Raw genomic sequence first — 19,321 nt, 5'->3', positions numbered from 1 at the left:
AAAGAAACAGCTACTTAATATTCTAGGGCCCGATTCACAGAATGAGCTTACTACTTTTGGCATTCACAGAATGCACTTACTACTATTGGTAGTCACAGAATGAACTTACTCATTTCGGTATTCACAGAAGTTAGGACTACTAACTTTAGGACTCCTAAATGCCTTCTGTGAATACCGAAAGTCTTAAAATTAGGATTTTTCTCAATTTAGTAGTAGTAAAGTTAGGACTACTAACTTTAGGACTCCTAAATGCCTTCTGTGAATACCGAAAGTCCTAAAATTAGGATTTTTCTCAATTTAGTAGTAGTAAAGTTAGGACTCCTAACTTTAGGACTCCTAAATGCCTTCTGTGAATACCGAAAGTCTTGAAATTAGGATTTTTCTCAATTTAGTAGTAGTAAAGTTAGGATTTATTTTATAGGAGACCTATATGCTCCTCTCTCCCTTTTTTTTTTAACTACGGATAGGCATTTTGAAATTGATTACATCCCTCCCCTGACTTCGACACTATGTATGTCTGTACAAAAGAAATGATTTTGTAATTTGTTCCAAGTGGGAAATGCAACTAGCTTTTGTTGTGATCATGTTACATTTACTTGGTACCTTATGTAATTGTTTTTCTTTTTTATTATACAAACATTGTTATGTCTTCCTCATCAGTTTGCAAATAAAAAAGTTTAAAAAAAAAATGGTTAGCCAGGAGTGGATGAGGTGTGAGTCCAACCCTGTTTCCCTGTTAGAATGAGGGTTTGAGCTTGGACAGAGGTTGCTAGCTTAGGGTTGTCTGCTAATTGTGCCCATTTGCGCCCACGTTGGGCTTCAGGGGTGACTTGTAAGGGTGGCTCATTTGTGGAACCCTAAGTGTAAGGGGGACAAAGAGGTGGCCTGACCATATCCGAGGTGTGGGGTGTCGACCGATAATGAGGCAAAGTTGGTACAGACCCCATCCAATGTGTGGCCCGCCCGGTGTGTTGGGCCCTCCACCAGTTGGTGCAATGAGAATAGTTCCATAATTTGAAGACAGTTGTCTACACCTGGTTCGGTTCTGCCTTCCAAGTGGAGGTTAAAATCTCCTAACAAAGTAGAATTGGCGAATCTGAGCAGGAGATAAGTAAAGGCATCCCTAGATGAGTCTATAAAGGTGGTACTCTGACCCGGAGGACGGTAAATCAGGACTCCTGAGAAGGAGATGGAGGCATTTAGGGAGAGGCAAAAGCCAAGGCTTTCCGCTCCCTTAATTGTGTTGAGGTCAAAGTTAGTAGAGTGTAGCGTAATGGCCAGTCCCCCTCCTCTGCCATCCCTTCTATCTTTCCTGTAGATCGTATAACCGGGTTAGGGTCCTGTGCCCTAACTTGATATGTAATTTATAAACCAGTTTCCAGGTGTGCGCAAGGCATTTGCATTATTTTATTAGTGGCTGCTGTTCTCCAAGTTGCTCTGTTTTCAAGATTCTTCTGGGGAACATTTGATGTCATTTTACACTGTTTGGCTGGGCTTTCCTGGGTCCTCAGAAAGATGAAAGACTGAGTGGCCACTCCAAGATTTTAATGTATGACCCTGAACTCAAATGGGAATTCCGGGAGTGGATATAAAGATATGTGCAAGAAGCAAAAACATAAAAGGTAGCTTGACGAAGTAGGAGAGGTCTGATGGCAAAGGTAGATATGGGAGATGAAGAGTTTGAAGAGAAGTGGGGAAAGCAGAGATTGTGAGTGCACGATTGGATTGGAACATGATTAGAATTAAAAGTGAAAAGAGGAGAAAAGTAAGGGAAGAAAATCAGATAGCTAGGAACACATGAAAGGCGAGTGGAAGAGAAAGATGGGAAGGTGAAAAATGAAAAGCAGTTAGTGCGGGAGGCTGCAATTAAGCGGAAACGCAAACGTAGGTCAGAAAGTGAAGGGAGCTTGGTGACAAGGGAAGGAGTGAGGTGTGAAGAGGAGGAATAAAAGCAGATACTGAGGGAGAGGAAGAAAAGAGTACACCTCTGCTTTATTAAATATAGAGTAATTAATGTTGTAAAGTTGAGGGATGACAGGGCTGTATCATTTTTGGGCCTGTCTAATCAATGTAAACAAATAGTTCTGTTGCAAGATCTGGCCATGAGACACAAAATCTCATTGCCACCTATTTCAAAATGAAGTCAGACATTCAACTCCGTTCAGAGAGGAATTAACATGCACTTTTGAACTAATAAAGCATAAAATTCAATGGAGTCTACCCTGCTGTTGTTGAGATGTGGGCATATGCCCCTGACCCCGCAAAGCTCCACCACAAATGTATTTGCCCCATTCCCTGCACTTTCTAGGGTTTCCACCTGGTCGGTTTCTAATGGGACCAATGCTATTTTAATGTTCTGGTCGGTACATAAATAATCAGAATTGCCTAAAGCTGGTGTTTTTAGCCCTCCTCAGTACTTACTTTAACCCCTTCAATGTGCTGCAAATTTTTGCGCTGTGAGAGCATTTTTATAATTAGGCAGGATTAGGACAGCCAGGGGCCGTCCTCCGCACGCGCCAACCGTGAAACATGACAGCTGGGGGCCGTCATGAGCATGCAAGGGGTTAAGAGTTAAGCACTGAGTTAACTTAAAAGGTAAAATTAATGCCAATGAGTTGGATAAAAGCATTTTTTATTTGGTGTCAAGCCCCTCTCTGGTGGATATATGTGCTTTACAAGCATACATGGTGTCTTAAGGACACCGAAATGTATTTTAATCTTTTGTTTTTTAATATTATTTGCAATATTACACTGTTTTTATTCTAGCTGTCCCTCTGTGACCCAGTACCTCCATGCCTACTTTCTTCTTTCCATTCTTGTTTCCTCATTCATTCTCCATTCTTCCTGCCTCAGTGCAATATTTCCTTCTTCCTTCATCTATTACTTACTTTAATATTTCCTGCTCCTTCCTTCACCCCTTCTTTAATTTTTCCCTTTCTTATCCTTCCTCATACTTTTCTACCTCCTTTCTATTCATCCATCACACTTTGTTCACTTCCTTTCACCCTCTACCCCATCATTTCTTCCTTTCACATTCTTTTCTATTTCAGCCTTTTTTCATCCATTGCTTATTCATTTCCTCTCTCCTGTGCTCCCCTTCCTGCCTGCATTCATTTTTTGCTGACTTCTTTAATGTATTCCTTCCTTCATACCTTCCTTTCTTTTAAACAGCACAGTACAATCACATTTTCTTTAATTTTCTTTAGTTTACAAAGCTGCCTCAAGTCCTCAAATGACCTTTCCAAAAGCTGCATTTTGAAATGTATATACATTCACTTGGGGGAGGTGGCAGACTTTATGTTATATTTTTGGACCTTCAGTCTGCTTTTGATCTAGCCCCCAGAGAATCTCTGTGGAAGGTATTGGCAGAGATGGGGGTCCCTGAGTATCTTATAGAAGTTTTAACTAGACTACATTCAACCAATTATGTCCAGGTCAGATGCGGGCCCCAGGGTGAACTAACACATCCCATCCCATATAATCAGGGAGTAAGGCAGGGGTGTGTGCTGGCTCCTATCCTCTTTCTCTTATATATTAATGATTTAGTATCACAGCTTGAGAAATGTGAGAGTGATGACCGTCGTTGTGCTTGGGTTAAGATCCCAACCGTATTGTTTGCAGACAACACCCTTTTATTAACAACATTTCCGATACGACTCTAGATTCTCATAGATTGTTTTGGGTCTTTTTGACAGCAGCAGAGGCAGATGATTAACCTCAGCATTACAAAATACATGGCTATCAATACCTGCCCAACTACCCATGCAAATACGACTCTCAGTGGAGTGACTCTTCTTAAGAGTGTTCAGATATTCGATGATCTGGAGGTTACACTCACATAATGATCTGAATGATTATGCAGATGTGTGGACGCAAACTACATTGTGGGTGTATTTTGAGGGCTCACCGCTGCTCCTTTTTTCATATGGTGACTCCAGTCCTTGAAATTGACATAAATCAGGCACTAGGAGCCACTCTGTACAGTGGAGAACATTTCGTCTTCGGGGGCACCAGACTCTTAGAGAATATAGAAAATAGTTTTTATGGGGAACTTAAGTAGCTTGACAACTAGCACCCTGCTTGTCCGGCTAAATTTAGATTATGGCCTTAGCTGTATCAGTAACAACAGGTTGGAAGGGGCGCACTACGCAATTCATGAAAGTCTTAGTGGTTGTATGGTGCTCCGAGCTATCACTCTCCGAAACAAGTGTGAGGAAATAACTCTTATGGTTGCACCCCCATAAATCTAGGGTATGTCCCCCGGGCTCCAGTAGGTCCTCCTATGTGGAAGGTTCAATAAATTTGTGCGATAGTTTAACTGTTTGAAACTTGACATTTTATTTCATCATATTTTCATCACATGGATGTAAAGTTCATAATTGTTCATTTTCATTCATGAGCAAACATTTTAGCTCTCCCAGCAAACATTTTGGCTTTCCCAATGCATTTCGGCATATAAACTGCCTTCTTCCAGGGGATATTTCTATAAACCAAAACAGATTAACGCAACATTCAATGTCAATTCTATAAACTATATGTACACAATGTATCATTGTAAAACATGTTAATCCGCGACACAGCTGGGTTAATACTGCTTTTGATTTGAGATTTAGAAAGCGCAGCAATTACCCTAAGGCATCAAGGCGCTAGAGACCAGTCATCCACACACAGGAAATAGAAATAGATAGATTCTCCAGCTAGATGCTAGACACAAAAAGCCAGGTTTTAAGAGCTTTTCTGAAGGGGAGCAGAAGGGGGATAGATCTGAGACCACCGAGAATGCTATCTCCCCCCACTTCTTCTTGGTTCTTGGTACAACCAGTTGCATTTGGAGCAAAGAACAAAAGGGTCTGCTGGGAGAGTGCCACTTTTGTGCAGGTAACAGGTAACTCTGAGTTACAACAGAGCTCATGACATTTCATATGGCCATAGAGGACCTATAAGATTGCTTGGCTTCAGAAAATGAAAGATCGCCGGGCCAGACTGGGTACAAGAATCTTTGGTTTTCCCGACTGATGCTGGGTTCATTTGAAATCTTAGCTAAAAGGCACCTATTGGCGGGTATACGGACAAACAAACTCTATACCCTCTTATGGCCAGTTATCGTACTGTTTCTTTTTTAGAGTTCAATGTAGATTACCGCCCGGGAACATTCTTGGATGAGATCAAACTCCACTTTGTAAAGCCTTTCTATGTTAACTTCTGCAAGGGGATCTTGCCTATTTGCTCTTTTACAGTCAAATGGAATTGATGAACACTGTATCACATTTACTTTCCTGCCATCACGCGCATTACTTCGGATTCTTGATTTTAACTTGCACAGTTCGATAATTTTAAATTTGCGTCACCGTATTTGCGCTGCTGTATTGTGCTGTTGTTTTTTCTGGGCGCTTGTTACTGCTGTCACCTGGGGATTAGATAGGCTTACCTTGCATTTAAATTGTGCCCCCACAAGCCGCGTTTGCGAGACTGAGTTAGTGGGGTCCCTGGTCCTGGTGATTCGTCCGCCATCTTGGGTAGGTAGTGACGCTCTGGGAGATACTCAGGCGCCATATTGGTTGGGGTCAGAGGCTCGAGCAGCCGGAAGCCCGCACTTGGAGAGCTTATAAAAGCTGCTCTTAGCTCTCGCTCTTTAGACCTTTCCTGCCATCACGCGCATTACTTCGGATTCTTGATTTTAACTTGCACAGTTCGATAATTTTAAATTTGCGTCACCGTATTTGCGCTGCTGTATTTTGCTGTTGTTTTTTCTGGGCGCTTGTTACTGCTGTCACCTGGCGATTAGATAGGCTTACCTTGCATTTAAATTGTGCCCCCACAAGCCGCGTTTGCGAGACTGAGTTATTGGGGTCCCTGGTCCTGGTGATTCGTCCGCCATCTTGGGTAGGTAGTGACGCTCTGGGAGATACTCAGGCGCCATATTGGTTGGGGTCAGAGGCTCGAGCAGCCGGAAGCCCGCTCGGTGTAATACCATAACTAGAATGTGTAGGCAGACGCGCAGCGTATGCGTGCAGCGGAGGCGCCGTAGATGCGCCGGAGGTGCACCAGAGGTAAGCCCATTTGCGCCCGTTCGCGTCCCGGGCGCCTCTGGCGCACCTGCCCCTCCATACCCTGCTGATTCCTGCCCTGCTCCCACTGAGGACTTAGAGCCCGAGTCCATTCCTACCCCGCACAAGACATTGTCTTGCGGCTTGTTGAATGCACGCTCTTTGATAAAGCACCACGCTGAGACTGCTTTATTAATTGAATCGTCACAGCTAGATATACTGTTCGTGACTGAAACGTGGGCCACGAAGGACTGTGGCATGGAACTGGGCTGGGCTTGCCCGCCAGGCTATTTGATAAGGCACACTCCCCGCACCTCAGGCAGGGGTGGTGGGGTAGGGTACATCTTCAGAGACTCTATCTCCTTGACCGCATTGGTGATTACGGAGGTAGCAGGGTTTGAGCTTATGGGCTTTTCCATCGTGGCTCAAGGAGGTACTTTAGTAGCAGGTCTTCTATGCTACAGACCGCCCTCTCTGCCCACGACAGCCCTTCAATCTCTGATTGATCTGATCTATGACCTTTCCAACTCGCATACCAATTTTCTAGTACTGGGTGATTTCAACCTGTGGCCTTCTGGCCCCCATGACTTGGCCTTTCGAGAACTGTGCCAAGCCTGTAGCAATATCCAACTTGCTCAACTGATCCAGGTACCCACCCATGATAGGGGACACATACTAGACTTGGTATTTGCTGATAAGAACTTGGTTGTGGTAGATAAGGTCGAGGCCCAGGGTTGGACCGATCATTCCCTGATTGTTTTGTCCCTTCTTATGCCTGCCCCATGGAGACCCAATAAACCGACCGGCAGGAAGTTGAATCGGCAATGGAGTCGTCTCCTTAGGGAGCCGATTCGACCCACACTGCTACCGGGAACCTTTCAGATGGAGGAGAATGTGGACAAGAGCTATGCTTCTCTCTGCCGGCATATTGTATCATCTCTTGATGACCTGGCCCCTTTGCGTAAGGTGAGAGACAGGCCCAGAGGCCTAAATGCCTGGTTCAGCGAAGAGCTGGGGCACTTCAAACTTCGCTGCAAACAGGCGGAGCGTACATGGAGGAGAGGATATAGGGAGTAGGATAAGGTGGCTTATAAAGCAGCCCTGCACGAATACAAGGCCCAGCTAAGAATCGCAAAAGCTAAGTTTTTGGAAGACACTTTGGCGAAGGCCTCTAACAAATCTCAGACCCTGTTCAGATTGGTCAAGACTTTGTCTGACCCGCCTTGCACGGCGTCTACTATCCCGGCCTCGCAGGCACTGTGCGACTCGCTGGCCCTTGCATTTGAGGAGAAAATCAGGACCATCCTGACTGGACTCAAAAATTCTGAACAATCTGTAACATCTGCAGTCTCTTCCTTGGAACCTTCTGACAACCTGGGCTCCAATTGGGCACCTAACAAGGAAGGTATGCCTCAGTTGTCCAGCTTTCCCTTTCCCTCGTTAGAGGAATTTGTTATCCTGGCAAGCAGTGTATCGTCAGGATCACCGCTGGATCCAATGCCTCATAAGATCTGGAAGGCTTCTCAAGATGAGCTTTTCCTTCCGTTGCACTCCATCTGCTGTCAATCATTGACCACAGCGTTTGTCCCAGACAGCTGGAAGTTGGCTATTGTAACACCTCTGTTGAAAAAGGCGTCTCTGGACCCTCTCTGTTCGGCTAATTACAGGCCAATTTCGCTATTACCATTTGCGATAAAAATTCTCGAGAGATGGGTCACAAGAGCCTTATCCAACTTCCTGGAAACAAATCTATGTCTGGATGCTGCACAATTTGGCTTCAGGCCAGCGCACAGCACCGAGACGGCCTTGGTCACCTTGTTGGATGATCTGCGAACGCGAGTCGACAAGGGCAAGTCTGCATTCTTGGTGCTACTTGACATGTCGGCCGCGTTCGACACGGTGGACCATGAAGTACTACTTGGCCGTCTTCGGAGTGCGGGAGTGAGCGGTCTGGCCCTAGACTGGCTCACTTCCTATTTGGATAACCGACAACAAGCCGTGGCATTACCACCATTTCGATCAGCCACTAGGCAGGTGAAACAGGGAGTTCCTCAAGGATCGGCAATTAGTCCGATCCTATTTAATATATATCTCCGTCCCTTGATAGCACTGATAAAGTCATTCGGCATATCTGTTGTCAACTATGCCGATGACACTCAGTTGATTTTTTCATTTGAGGGCTCAGAGTCCATTTCAAGGGATGCCTTTCACCGTTGTATGGCAGCCACAGCAGCATGGTTGCGAGCCAATGCGTTGCAATTCAATCGGTCAAAAACAGAGGTACTCCACTGCTCCTTGGACCGAACTCCCCGTACACTACTGGCCGATTTTTGGCCAGTGTCCATCCCGGGCTCGGTGGAGGCGGCAGAGTCAGCTCGCAACCTGGGAGTTCTATTCGAACCCAATTTGCAGCTTGATGCCTCCGTAAACAAAACGGCAGCAACGTGTATGGGTTTGCTCCGTGCTCTACGGAAAATCTTGCCACATCTCCCACGGGGCTCCAGAGTTGAGGTAGTGCGTAGTTCCATTCTCAGTAGGATCGACTACTGCAATGCACTACTTCTGGGTGCCCCGAAGATTCTGGTTCTAAAGCTCCAAAGGATACAGAATATGGCCGCTAAACTGGCCTTGTCTCGACCGCGGTCCGCCTCTTCATCGGCAGCTTTGGCCGATTTGCATTGGCTCCCAGTCCAGCAGAGAATTGCGTTTAAAGCTCTCTGCCTTGTTTTTAGGGCCCTGCATGGACTGGGACCAATACCTCTTCAGACTCTTTTCCTCTGGTATCAGGCAGCCAGACCTCTAAGATCATCTTCGGCGTTCCTGGTAAAAGTCCCTAAAATCAATAGAATGAGAATGGGTGGTCGCGCTTTCAGTTTTACCTCTGCCACGCTGTGGAACACTCTCCCCCTGGCATTAAGGAGTTGCCCTGATCTGCTTACTTTTAAAAAGGACCTTAAAACTTACTTGTTCCCCAGAGTAATGTAGCTTTTTTAATAGATGCATGGTCAGGTCTCAGCGCCAGGATACCCTTTGGGTGACAGCTGCGCTCAATAAGCAATAAATAAATAAAGTTACTTGGGTGCAAACACTTATGATGCTTTACCTTTCAATGTGGGAAAATATTGTTTAGTTTAATACTACTGCACTTGCAGCCATTTGAAAGAATAAGGCATTTGCTTCAAGTAGATCATATAAAAATGTGACAAAATGCATTAGCCTAAAAAATGTGACAAATGCATTGCCCTAAAAAAATGCAGTATGTGTATTTTGACAGGATCTATTTGACAGTTAGGTAGGGGATTATGGGCCCGGTAATTTGATTTTAGGTTCTGCCGAATTATTGTTCACAGGTAAGTTGTTGTCTAATAATTCTGTACATTATTTTTTATAACAAACTCTTTTGTGGTACATATTGAGAAGCTTACCACCTGCTTCCTTATGCTTAAAATAATCAGGAAAATTACTCAGTTCTTGGAGAGCTGCTCTAGAAAAAACCTATTTCAGGCCCTAATCATCGCTAGGTTGCACTATTGCAATTCTCTTTTGTAGAACTGTCATCTAGCTCTGCTAAAAACTACCACTTAATCAGAGTGCTGATTCTGGGGCTGAGCAGGAAAACTAGCATTTCTGTCCATCTTCCTCTCCTTTACTGGCTCCATATGAGCAAGTATTGGTTATTGAAGATCTTATGTTTCTGGGCCATATACAGCCTCACCACTGACAGTTACTTGGCTTCTCTTTTCTGAACCTATCCCCCAACTAGAGACCTCCACTCTAGATCTTTACATTATGCTACCCTACAAGACACACATATATATATAATATAGTCTAACATAGAACCCTCCTTGTGAACCAAGATCACAGGGTATAAAACTGCAAAAAAAAGCCACAAGAGCAGACTAGAGAAAGGTGGCAAATGCAGGTTTTGCACCCAGTCACACACAATCAGTAGCAGCCAGATCAGAATTGACTTAACTATATGAAATATCTAGTAATTGGTTGAAAGCATGCCCAAACAGAATTTTTGAAAGATCATGTTGTTGGAGAATCAGATTGACTAAGCATTCACCCAATCAGAACTAGGCCCTGCACTTGCACCATTTTCAATGGCTACGGGTGGCCAGTAGGAACAGCTTTGGCATGGACGACTTGGGGATGGCAAACATGTAGTCATCTGTAGACCGATGTGAGATGCTATTATTTTTGTTTGCCTGGAAAGCCAAAGTGAATCTCCCCAAGATTAGCTTCTTCTTACCATGAACTATAAAAGATAAAAAAATTGTTGAGCCCCCATATGTACAATGGGGGGAACAGTTAGAAAAATGCACAATGGTTAAGTGAATGCTATCCTGAACAGCCACAGCAGCTATGATATTACAACACATTGGTTGGTTGCGCTAGCTGCTAGTACACTGCCATTGCTTTGAAAAAAATTACTTCAAACTGATTTTAATTTCTGTCTTGCCTTATTTCTGCTCGCATATTTACTTTGCTCACCTACCTTGAACCTTCACTCATTTTCCCTCCTACCCAGGTCCACCGAGGGCGACCGCGCATCACTTCCAGTCACGAGGGTGGAGTCAGCGGTTAGCGGGCTAATCTATTTAATTCCATGCAGTTCACGATGTGCAGCGGACGTGCGCAGCGGGTGCACCGATGGGTCGCCGAAGGCACGCCAAAGGAAAGCCTGTCTGCGCCCGTCCGCGCCGGGCCCGCGACCAGCGCCAGCCATACTGCAGGTCGGTGTCTGACTACCCGATTGTGCTGGACCAGATCTCAGCTCCTGAAAATGAGACTCGGTGCTTGTACCCCAGCAGCACGGTGCAATCCTGCGGAGTTTGAAGGGCAGCCTTTTAGGTGTTCACAATGCTCTCTAGTAGTTGAACCCCCCTCCATCTTGCAAGCTAGAATCCCTGGATTAGCTTGTCGCACTGTGACCCTTAAGGCTGGGTTAGTCAATTGTCGCTTGCTGCCTCATCATGCCAGCGATATCTGGTCATCACTATCTACCCATGCATGGGACATCTTGTTTTTAACAGAGACCTGGATTAAAGACTCTTCCAATCCGGATATAAACCGTGCTACCCCCCTGGCTATCACTTTGTGGGATTAAATTGGGAGGGCACAAAGGCAGGGGGGGGTGCTGTTATTCTGCAATCTCATTTAAAAATAACCACTAGGAAAATTACTAAATTAGGTCTTGTATTTTACTATTGCAAATACTTACACCATTATTTGAGCGGGTGTTTTGGTGTATAACCCTCCTTGCGCTCTACCATCTTCGCTTTCTTCACTGGTCGACATGATCGCAGACCTTTCCCTTAAGCACCCTCACTTCACTGTTCTGGCAGTGTTTAATCTCCTCTTAGATAAGGCCACATGCACCCGGGCTAATAGCTTCCGAGACTCCATGCTCGTTCTAAATTTGATCCTGTTGGTCCAGGGACCTACACATTCAGCTGGTCATACCCTTGACCTGGTTTTCTCGAATCATCCTGGTCTAGTTACTCGCCCCTCCCTACCCCTTATCTAGACGGATCACTACCTGATTCCGCTTGAGCTGACTTTGCCACTTCCATCTGACCTCCCAGTAATAGGTAGGGATCAAGGGAGGAAATGGTAAAAGATTACCTGTGCTGCCCAAGAACTTATCTTTCCTAAACTAATAGGGCAGCCCTCCTATGATCTGAATGCAGACGTAGCCAAGTTTAACGCCTCCCTTTCCTTCTCTATAGATCTTGTTGCCCCAATGGCACCGTTAGCCTCCTTAAGGTCAAGACCATCTGCGCCCTTGTTCTCTTCGGCATTACGTGAGTAAAGGACCAGATGCAAAAAATTAGAACATAAATGGCAATTGACGTATGATTCGTCCGCGAAAGCCATCTAAAAAACGGTATTAAAGAATTTCCATAAACTAAAGCGAGCCACTATGAGGGAATTTTTGTAGAGAAAATTAAGACAGCCGAAAACTCAGCAAAAACCTTATTTAATATCATTAAGGAATTTTCCAATCCCCTAGCCTTGGCCATCCTGATTGCCCCCAGCCAAACCCTTTGCGATGGTCTCTCCAATTTCTTTCATGATAAGATCAAGAATATTTCATCCACCTTTAATCAGGACACAGCTTTGTTCCTACCTGATCGCAAAGCCACACAGGAGGAGACCTTTGTATCTTTTAAGAAGCTAACCATGGAGACGGCTCTGACTCTGTTGGACCGATGTAGATTGGGGTCACCTCTTGCCCCGGCCCCAGCAAAGGTCCTAAGTGACCTGGCCCCTCTGGTGATCAGCCCACTTCTTGCGATCTGGAACACTTCACTACTCACAGGCCAATTTCCCTCTTCCTGGAAGCAGGCTATGTTGATTCCAATTATCAAGAAGGCTGACACTGACCCATTATTGTTCATCAACTATCGGCCTATATCCTTACTCCCCAAGCCAGCAAAAATTCTCGAGAAAGTGGTACAGGAGCAATTGACTGACTTTCTGGAATCTAAACATCTTTTGCATGATTCCCAGTCTGGTTTTAGTCCGGGCTTCAGCACCGGGACGGCACTTCTCGAGGTGTCCATTCGAGAGTGCATGGATGCGGACGAGGATGCCATGTTGATTCTCCTGGACCTATCCGCAGCTTTTGATACTGTGTCTCATGACATTCTATTGGACCACCTGCCTAGCATTGGAATTGGCTGTATCCCCCTGGCTTGGGTCAGGTCTTTTCTTAAGGGTAGATCCCAACAGGTCTTCCTCCGGCCTTTTGTATCTGAAGAAAAATCTCTTCTCTGCGGTGTTCCTCAGGGCTCAGCACTCAGCTCTGTATTTTATTAATATCTACCTTACTCCTCTAGCAAAGGTGGCTGAAACCTGGGGGGTCAGAGTGATCTCTTATGCTGATGACACTCAGCTTGTGTTGTCCTTTAGAGATCACTCTGACTGCAGTTTTTCCAACTTTCATCATTGCCTTATTAACATCTACTCCTGGATGACTTCTAATAATCTCAAACTTATTACAGATAAGACGGAAGTCTTGTTCTTTAATCAGACGTCCCCACTCTCCCCTACAATCTGGTGGCCCTCGGAGTTAAATCCCCCACCGGATCCAGTTCAAGCAGCTCGTAATTTGGGTTTCCAATTTGACAACGCCTTATCCTGTAAAACCCACATTAACAAAGTTACTGCAGCCTGCTTTGGCAAACTCCGTATGATCAGGGACATTTTTCCATAACTCCCTCTTGATTCCCGCAGGACTGTTGTCCACGCCTTAATTACCTCTCATCTGGACTACTCAAATAGTTTGCATTTTGGAGCTCCAGCCTACTTGATTAATCGGTTGCAGATCGTGCAGAACGCGGCTGCTAGGCTGATCGGTAACATTCCCTACAGCCATTCGATCGCCCCATTCCTGAGGAAGCTGCACTGGTGGCCAGTGGCCCGGCGTATTAAATTTAAAGCACTGGTTTTTGCTTTCCGGGCTCCCAATGGCCTCGGCCCAGTCTATTTGCAAACCTGTCCACTCAACCAGAGCTCTCAGATGTAGCAATCTCCGCCTTCTTGGTACCCCGCATTTTTGTCGGTCCAGAATGGGGGGCAGGGCCTTTACAGTAGGGACCGCCAAACTCTGGAACAGCCTCCCATTAGATCTTAGGCTGACTCCATCGGAATCGCTGTTCGGAGTAAACTGAAAACTTGGCTGTTTTCCAGTCTCTAGCTGCTACCATCCTTTTTTTTCAGCCTGCTGTCTGCAGCGCGGGACACCCCTGTCGGGGGTAGCCGTGTGCTTTATAAGCTTCAAAAATAAAAAAAAATAAACATATATATGAAACATGCTTGATAACCACATACCAAGCTATTACCCCTCTAAGTGCACCTGCTGTCTTTCCACTAAAATATACATCACTGATATCCTTATTTCTCAGTGTCCTGGCTGCTTGGCACTTATTGCTGTGGAAGAATGGGCTCTTAAAATGTACTGTTAGTCAAGCACATGATGCCTTAATTCCACTAATATACTTACTGCATACCTGAGAAAATAGAAGATAAACTTTGGAATGAGGTTTTTATTTATTTAAAATTTTGATATTGTGTTGAGTTTTATTGCCCAATCCATCCTTTAGAAAGCAACAATGAACAAATACTGAACAAATAATATAATACTGAAGAGACTTATTGCAACAAAAGTGTTCATTCTAGATATGTATTATTTTTGCCCTTAGAAATTTACCCATCAGGGTATGAGGTTCTGAACAAGTGCAGTCAGTAGCACATCATGTTCTCTTATTAGGTTCTTAGTATCATAACTGAACAGAAATAAATCCATTGTTTTGTGTCTTCTTTATGTAGAAAAAAGTGTCAGTTCAATCATCAAACATGCAAACTATGTGATGTACAGCTTTTCATACTCACACATTAACTCACCCAGTCAAGCAATTCATGTTATGCAGAGTTCTACAGTGTTACCAACTTCCAAAATACACTAGAGGATGAGAAACTGAGGTGTGCTGTCTTTGTGTTTCAGGTAAACCAGTGAAAAGGTTCATCATTCAAGGGTGTGCTACCACGGATGTCTGTGATGGTGGACACTTCGACATAGAGCCATCTACATTACATGATGTTGATTTAAAGTGTTTTCCTTCCAATAAAGTTTAAAATGCCCCTTGAAATTTACAATCCATTGTTTTCTCAGCCTTGTTAATCATACGTAGCATCACTGATAATTTACTCTGGCCACCGGAACCATCTGATGCCAAGAGTCAGGTTTTATGAACAGGACCGCAGTTTGAACTAACCACATCTCCTTATCACCATCCTGGCGACTAATCAGGCCAAAGTGAAGCACATTCTAAATACACCATGCTGTTTGTGGGCCAATCCCATTTCCATTGGGCCAGCTTTGTCTGTAGTAGGGGTTCGACCTGTAGGCACATTGACGCCTTTAGCATTTATTATCCTTATGTATATATGTATGTCACTTATAGAGAGGAAATGGAGTGATGTGGATGATAGAGTACGACAGTACAGAGTGGGCAGACAAAGAGGAGATGGAATTTTTGGAACAAGGATACAGCTCTGAGTGGTGAACTTTGAAGAGCCATAAAGATGATAGCCACCATGAGCATTATGTTGAACATCTATATGATTAGTCAAAACTTAGGCATAAGTTATTTTAGTACTGTCCAACATTTCTGATGTCATTGGTCCCAGAGGCAGGATGCCTGGGGCAGGTTTGACCAATGAACCAGACTTCAAAGTGGTTTAACTTCCTACTGACATTGTATCTGAGACAAATGAGAATTTGAAAGAGGGATGCCATGGCTGATCCTGATTATCCTTGCAATATGGTGCAGGATGCATGGCTATCTAATGCATGACTTTCTTCCCAGAATCATCTCAAAATTGAACAGCCTCTATGAGGACTAGCAAGAAAAGGCCCACTCACCTCTGAGAGAGGACTCTTGTAGGAAAGTAGGATCTGCTTTTATGGTTCCCCCACGTTTTGCCTGGTGCTATGCTGTTTCTGACTAGTTTGACTGTACTAATCAGGACCCCAGTCTTTGTGATTTCTCCCCTAAGTTGGAATGGTAAATACTAAGGTGCATCCCGAATTGGACAATAGTGTACCCTAATAAGTTCCTAGTATAGGCAACTGAGGAACCCAGGCCATAGGTACACCAGGGGTCCCCCATGGGCTAGGGCATACATTAAGCCATCCATGGGGGATCACTCAAACTGTAACTACAGACCTGCCATTGCAGCCTGCGTAATCTGGTGCTAGCACTTCTTACAACAGATATAGGTTTCCATATATCTGAGGTCACTGTACTTAAAATCTATCAGTCACCCCTAAAGCAGTACTTTCAATCCTGAAGGCAGGGTGCTCGGTTCTAAGTGTGAGGTTGCCCCTGCATGAGCAGGACACCTCTACAACCTTTGGAGTCCATTTTCCTGGTTTGTAAGTGCATCAGCCATTATAAAACATAGAGTGGCCATGCATCATTACGTGAAGACCATTGTTAAATTGGATGTTACGAACCCTGCCATGTTTGGTATCAAACATGTTGGAATCATACCCCCACAAATATGATTCCATGCACTGTGAAGCTCCTCTGAGAGGCCCCCAGTGCTCCCATTGCCAGTCTCTAGACCTGTATAGCACATCATGGTTGCTGCTGACCAGAGAAACGATTTTTACCTCCTGCTGCTGAGCCAAGCTCATGCAGGGGAAGGCAGAACAATAGATATCATGTCACAGGTATATGTGAACACCTCCCAGATAGCGTTTAGTGGATTGGGGCTGTTGGGAGATGTTGCCAGCACCACTCAGTCTGCTTGAGGGGCTCATTTGGTGCCCTCCTTGCATAGTCCAGTTCAAACCAGCTCAGGGAGCCATTGGCTCCCGATTCGGTGTGAAACTGGACAAATGACATGGGATTATCCTCCCCACTGTCCTCCCCCTCCCCTGAGAGGGATTCCTGAATCATCCCAACACTTTCCGTAGGGTACTTAAGGGCTTACCTGTAGGTAGGTCCCTAGATTTATCGTGAGACAATATTACTTTCAAGACACCACTTCTTCTTCAACCGTCTGGGCACTCTGGACTTCGCTGCAACTAGAATGACTCCTGCTGCTTCTGGTCTTGTTGCCCTGCTAGTCTGCTGCAATGTACATGCCTGTGCTCTATACAGGAACCTTACAAGTCCTGTAGACATCCAAGACACCTGAAGGAATCTCACTTGAAGTGAAGGAGTTACTTCCATTTATCAGCAGGCACTGCAACTAATCTGACATGTCTGCTGATCATGGGCTCCCCTGGACTCCAAAAGGCTCAGCAACACTGGTGGTAGTCCTTCACATCCCTTGAAGCCTGCCCTCTCTTCTCACCAAGTTTGAGGCCAGTGTTCCTGGTCGGAGCTGCAGGAACAGAACCCCTGTGCACCGTGTCTATTTGCCGTTGCAAATACATATTGGCTTCCTTCCTCCTTGACCTTCGGGCTCCAAATAGCCCCAACCTCAAGTATCTCCTGTGACCATGATCTTCATCCTCACCACATCACTTGCACCGTGATTCTGCATCTTTGGTGAGCTGCTCGAGGTCCTCTTGTGCCTCCAGTGCCTCCGACCTCTGAATCCTCTTGAGGGTCTTCTTTGATTTCTGTGGGCTCCCATGATTGCTTGGGGTCTGCCCTGACTCCCCTGCTTGTGGTGAGTCACCTGGACCTTGCTGGTCCCGAAACTACACCTTCTTTGCTTTCCACATTGTTTGAAGCTGCCAAGGCTAGTTGGTGTTCCTGACGCACATGGATCTCTCAGCTCTCAACATCAGACATGGGGCATCTTGTGAACAGCTCCTGGTCTTCCACAGCATTGCTTTGTCCTCACAGCTGCAGCTCCAAGATCACGTCAATTCTCCTGCAACTCCTGACATCTGTGGACATTTGTCTTCTGTGCTTCCTGGTCACTCCTGAGTGGAATAGACTCTATACCCTCTGCTTGAAGGTACAATTCATCTTGAGTCCACCTTTGGGTTCCACCTGACACATTTTCCTTCTCCAGCAGCGGCATCTTCTCGAAGTCCTCCTTTGAGTTCGACTGTGGTTTCTAAAGCCGCTTCACACCTATGCACCTGGCTTCCGTGGTGGAGGTTTCATGGTTCCTAGGGCTCCACGAGTGGGGTGGCTCTCCAACCCTCTGTCTTCCATGGGGCTTCCTCCGGGTCTGCAGGGAGGGGTCCTTTTCTTTCAAATTGCAACTGTGACTTACCCATTGACTTGTAATGAGCCTGCGGTCCTCGTTACTTACCTCAGATAGTTCCTTGGGTCCCTGGCACTTCTGCATCTTCTGGGTGTAGTCTTGAAATGAGTCATGGTTCACATATCAATATTTTAGCACATGATTTTGCCTTTCCATGAAAACCACCGTGTATTTGTGCTACCTACCTGTTTTTATTGCAAAGTATTGTGTGCATTGTATATATCTCCGTGTAGGAGATATTTGTATGTATTAGTGAGTGTCTTATAATAAATACATATTTTTATAATTACACTGTGTGATTCTTTCTCACTTAATCCCTACCAATAAGAATATGGTTTGATAAAACAAGCTGCTTTACACTCCTTCTGGACTAAGTCAAAAGGCTGCTCTCCATAGCTACCTCTTAAAGAGCTTTCTAAGGTTGTCTACGAGCACTAACATTACCAAAAGGGTTGTCTGGATTAGTGCAGGGTGCCCACTTACATAAGTGTGCACCATATCCTAAGACAGCTTCTCACAACACAGAAAAGTGCTGATGATCAAACACTGTAGCTGAATATCCCCATGATCTTCTCCACCTCTGGCCAATGTCCCCCCACACCAATTTTCCACACTTCTAATACATAGAATGCACTTATATTTGTGGGACTTTCCTGTGTCTTCCCATATCCATCCTGCTCTGCCACATCACGTTTTGTGGGTGGTAACAAGCAAACACAGGGAAAGCGGCCTGGGCAAACAAATCTGTCATTAAATTTCATTTGATAATGAAATTAAATTATGATTTATAAAGCACACTACTACCCGCAGGTGTCAAGGTGCTGACTTCCAAGAAAAGGGTAGACCAGAGTGGAAGAAAACAATAGACATCAGTGGGACACTTTCATACTTCTGCACCTGGCAACTGTGGTGATGGCAGCGTGACACATTTTTGGTTTGAAAATTAGAAGCAGCTTTCTTCATGTATCTTAGAGCCTTCATGACTGTTTATCATAATCATCTTTTGTGTGGTATTCCCCCAGATTTCTGACTTCTTTATCTGTATCCGTTTTTGCTGGCCTTAGGACTGTGTACATATTACTACTGCTAACCAGTGGCAAAGTGCTTGTGATCTGATCTCTAAAAATTTTAGAATTGGTATACCACTAAGCTACACATTTAATGTATTTGTAAGGCCCTAGTAGATAGCACCACATGTATCCAGTTTTGTACAATGACTTTGCTATCAATCAATCAGATATTTGTAAAGCGCGTTACTCACCCGTAAGGGTCTCAAAGCGCTGGAGGTTAAGGGGAGCAGCTCCTGATCAAACAGCCAGGTCTTGAGGAGTTGCCGGAAGGTCAGCAGGTCATCGGTCTGTCGCAGGTGGAAAGGGAGGGTGTTCCGAATCTTGGTGGCGAGGTGGGAGAAGGATCTACCGCCGGTGGTTATTCAGTGGATGCGTGGAACGGTTGTGAGGGCGAGGTCAGCAGAGCGGAGCTGGCAGTTGGGGGTGAAGAAGGTGAGTAGTATGTTGAGGTATGTT

General features: G+C 45.1%; 1 protein-coding gene across 1 annotated transcript in view; it reads left to right on the top strand.

The window, feature by feature from the left end:
• LOC147701035 (protein RoBo-1-like) overlaps positions 1 to 14,693 on the top strand; it is a 106,952-nt gene extending 92,259 nt beyond the window's left edge. The window contains exon 7 of the mRNA XM_086929295.1: positions 14,563 to 14,693. Coding sequence (XP_086785421.1) covers positions 14,563 to 14,693 — 131 coding nt within the window. The remainder of the gene's footprint in view (positions 1 to 14,562) is intronic.
• The last annotated feature ends 4,628 nt before the right edge of the window (positions 14,694 to 19,321 follow it).

The sequence above is a fragment of the Lissotriton vulgaris genome, chromosome 7 (genome assembly GCF_964263255.1).
Source record: "Lissotriton vulgaris chromosome 7, aLisVul1.2, whole genome shotgun sequence".
NCBI classification, from domain to species: domain Eukaryota; kingdom Metazoa; phylum Chordata; class Amphibia; order Caudata; family Salamandridae; genus Lissotriton; species Lissotriton vulgaris.
The sequence above is the reverse complement of the archived record's forward strand: the minus strand, read 5'-3'. Positions and strand labels throughout refer to the sequence as shown.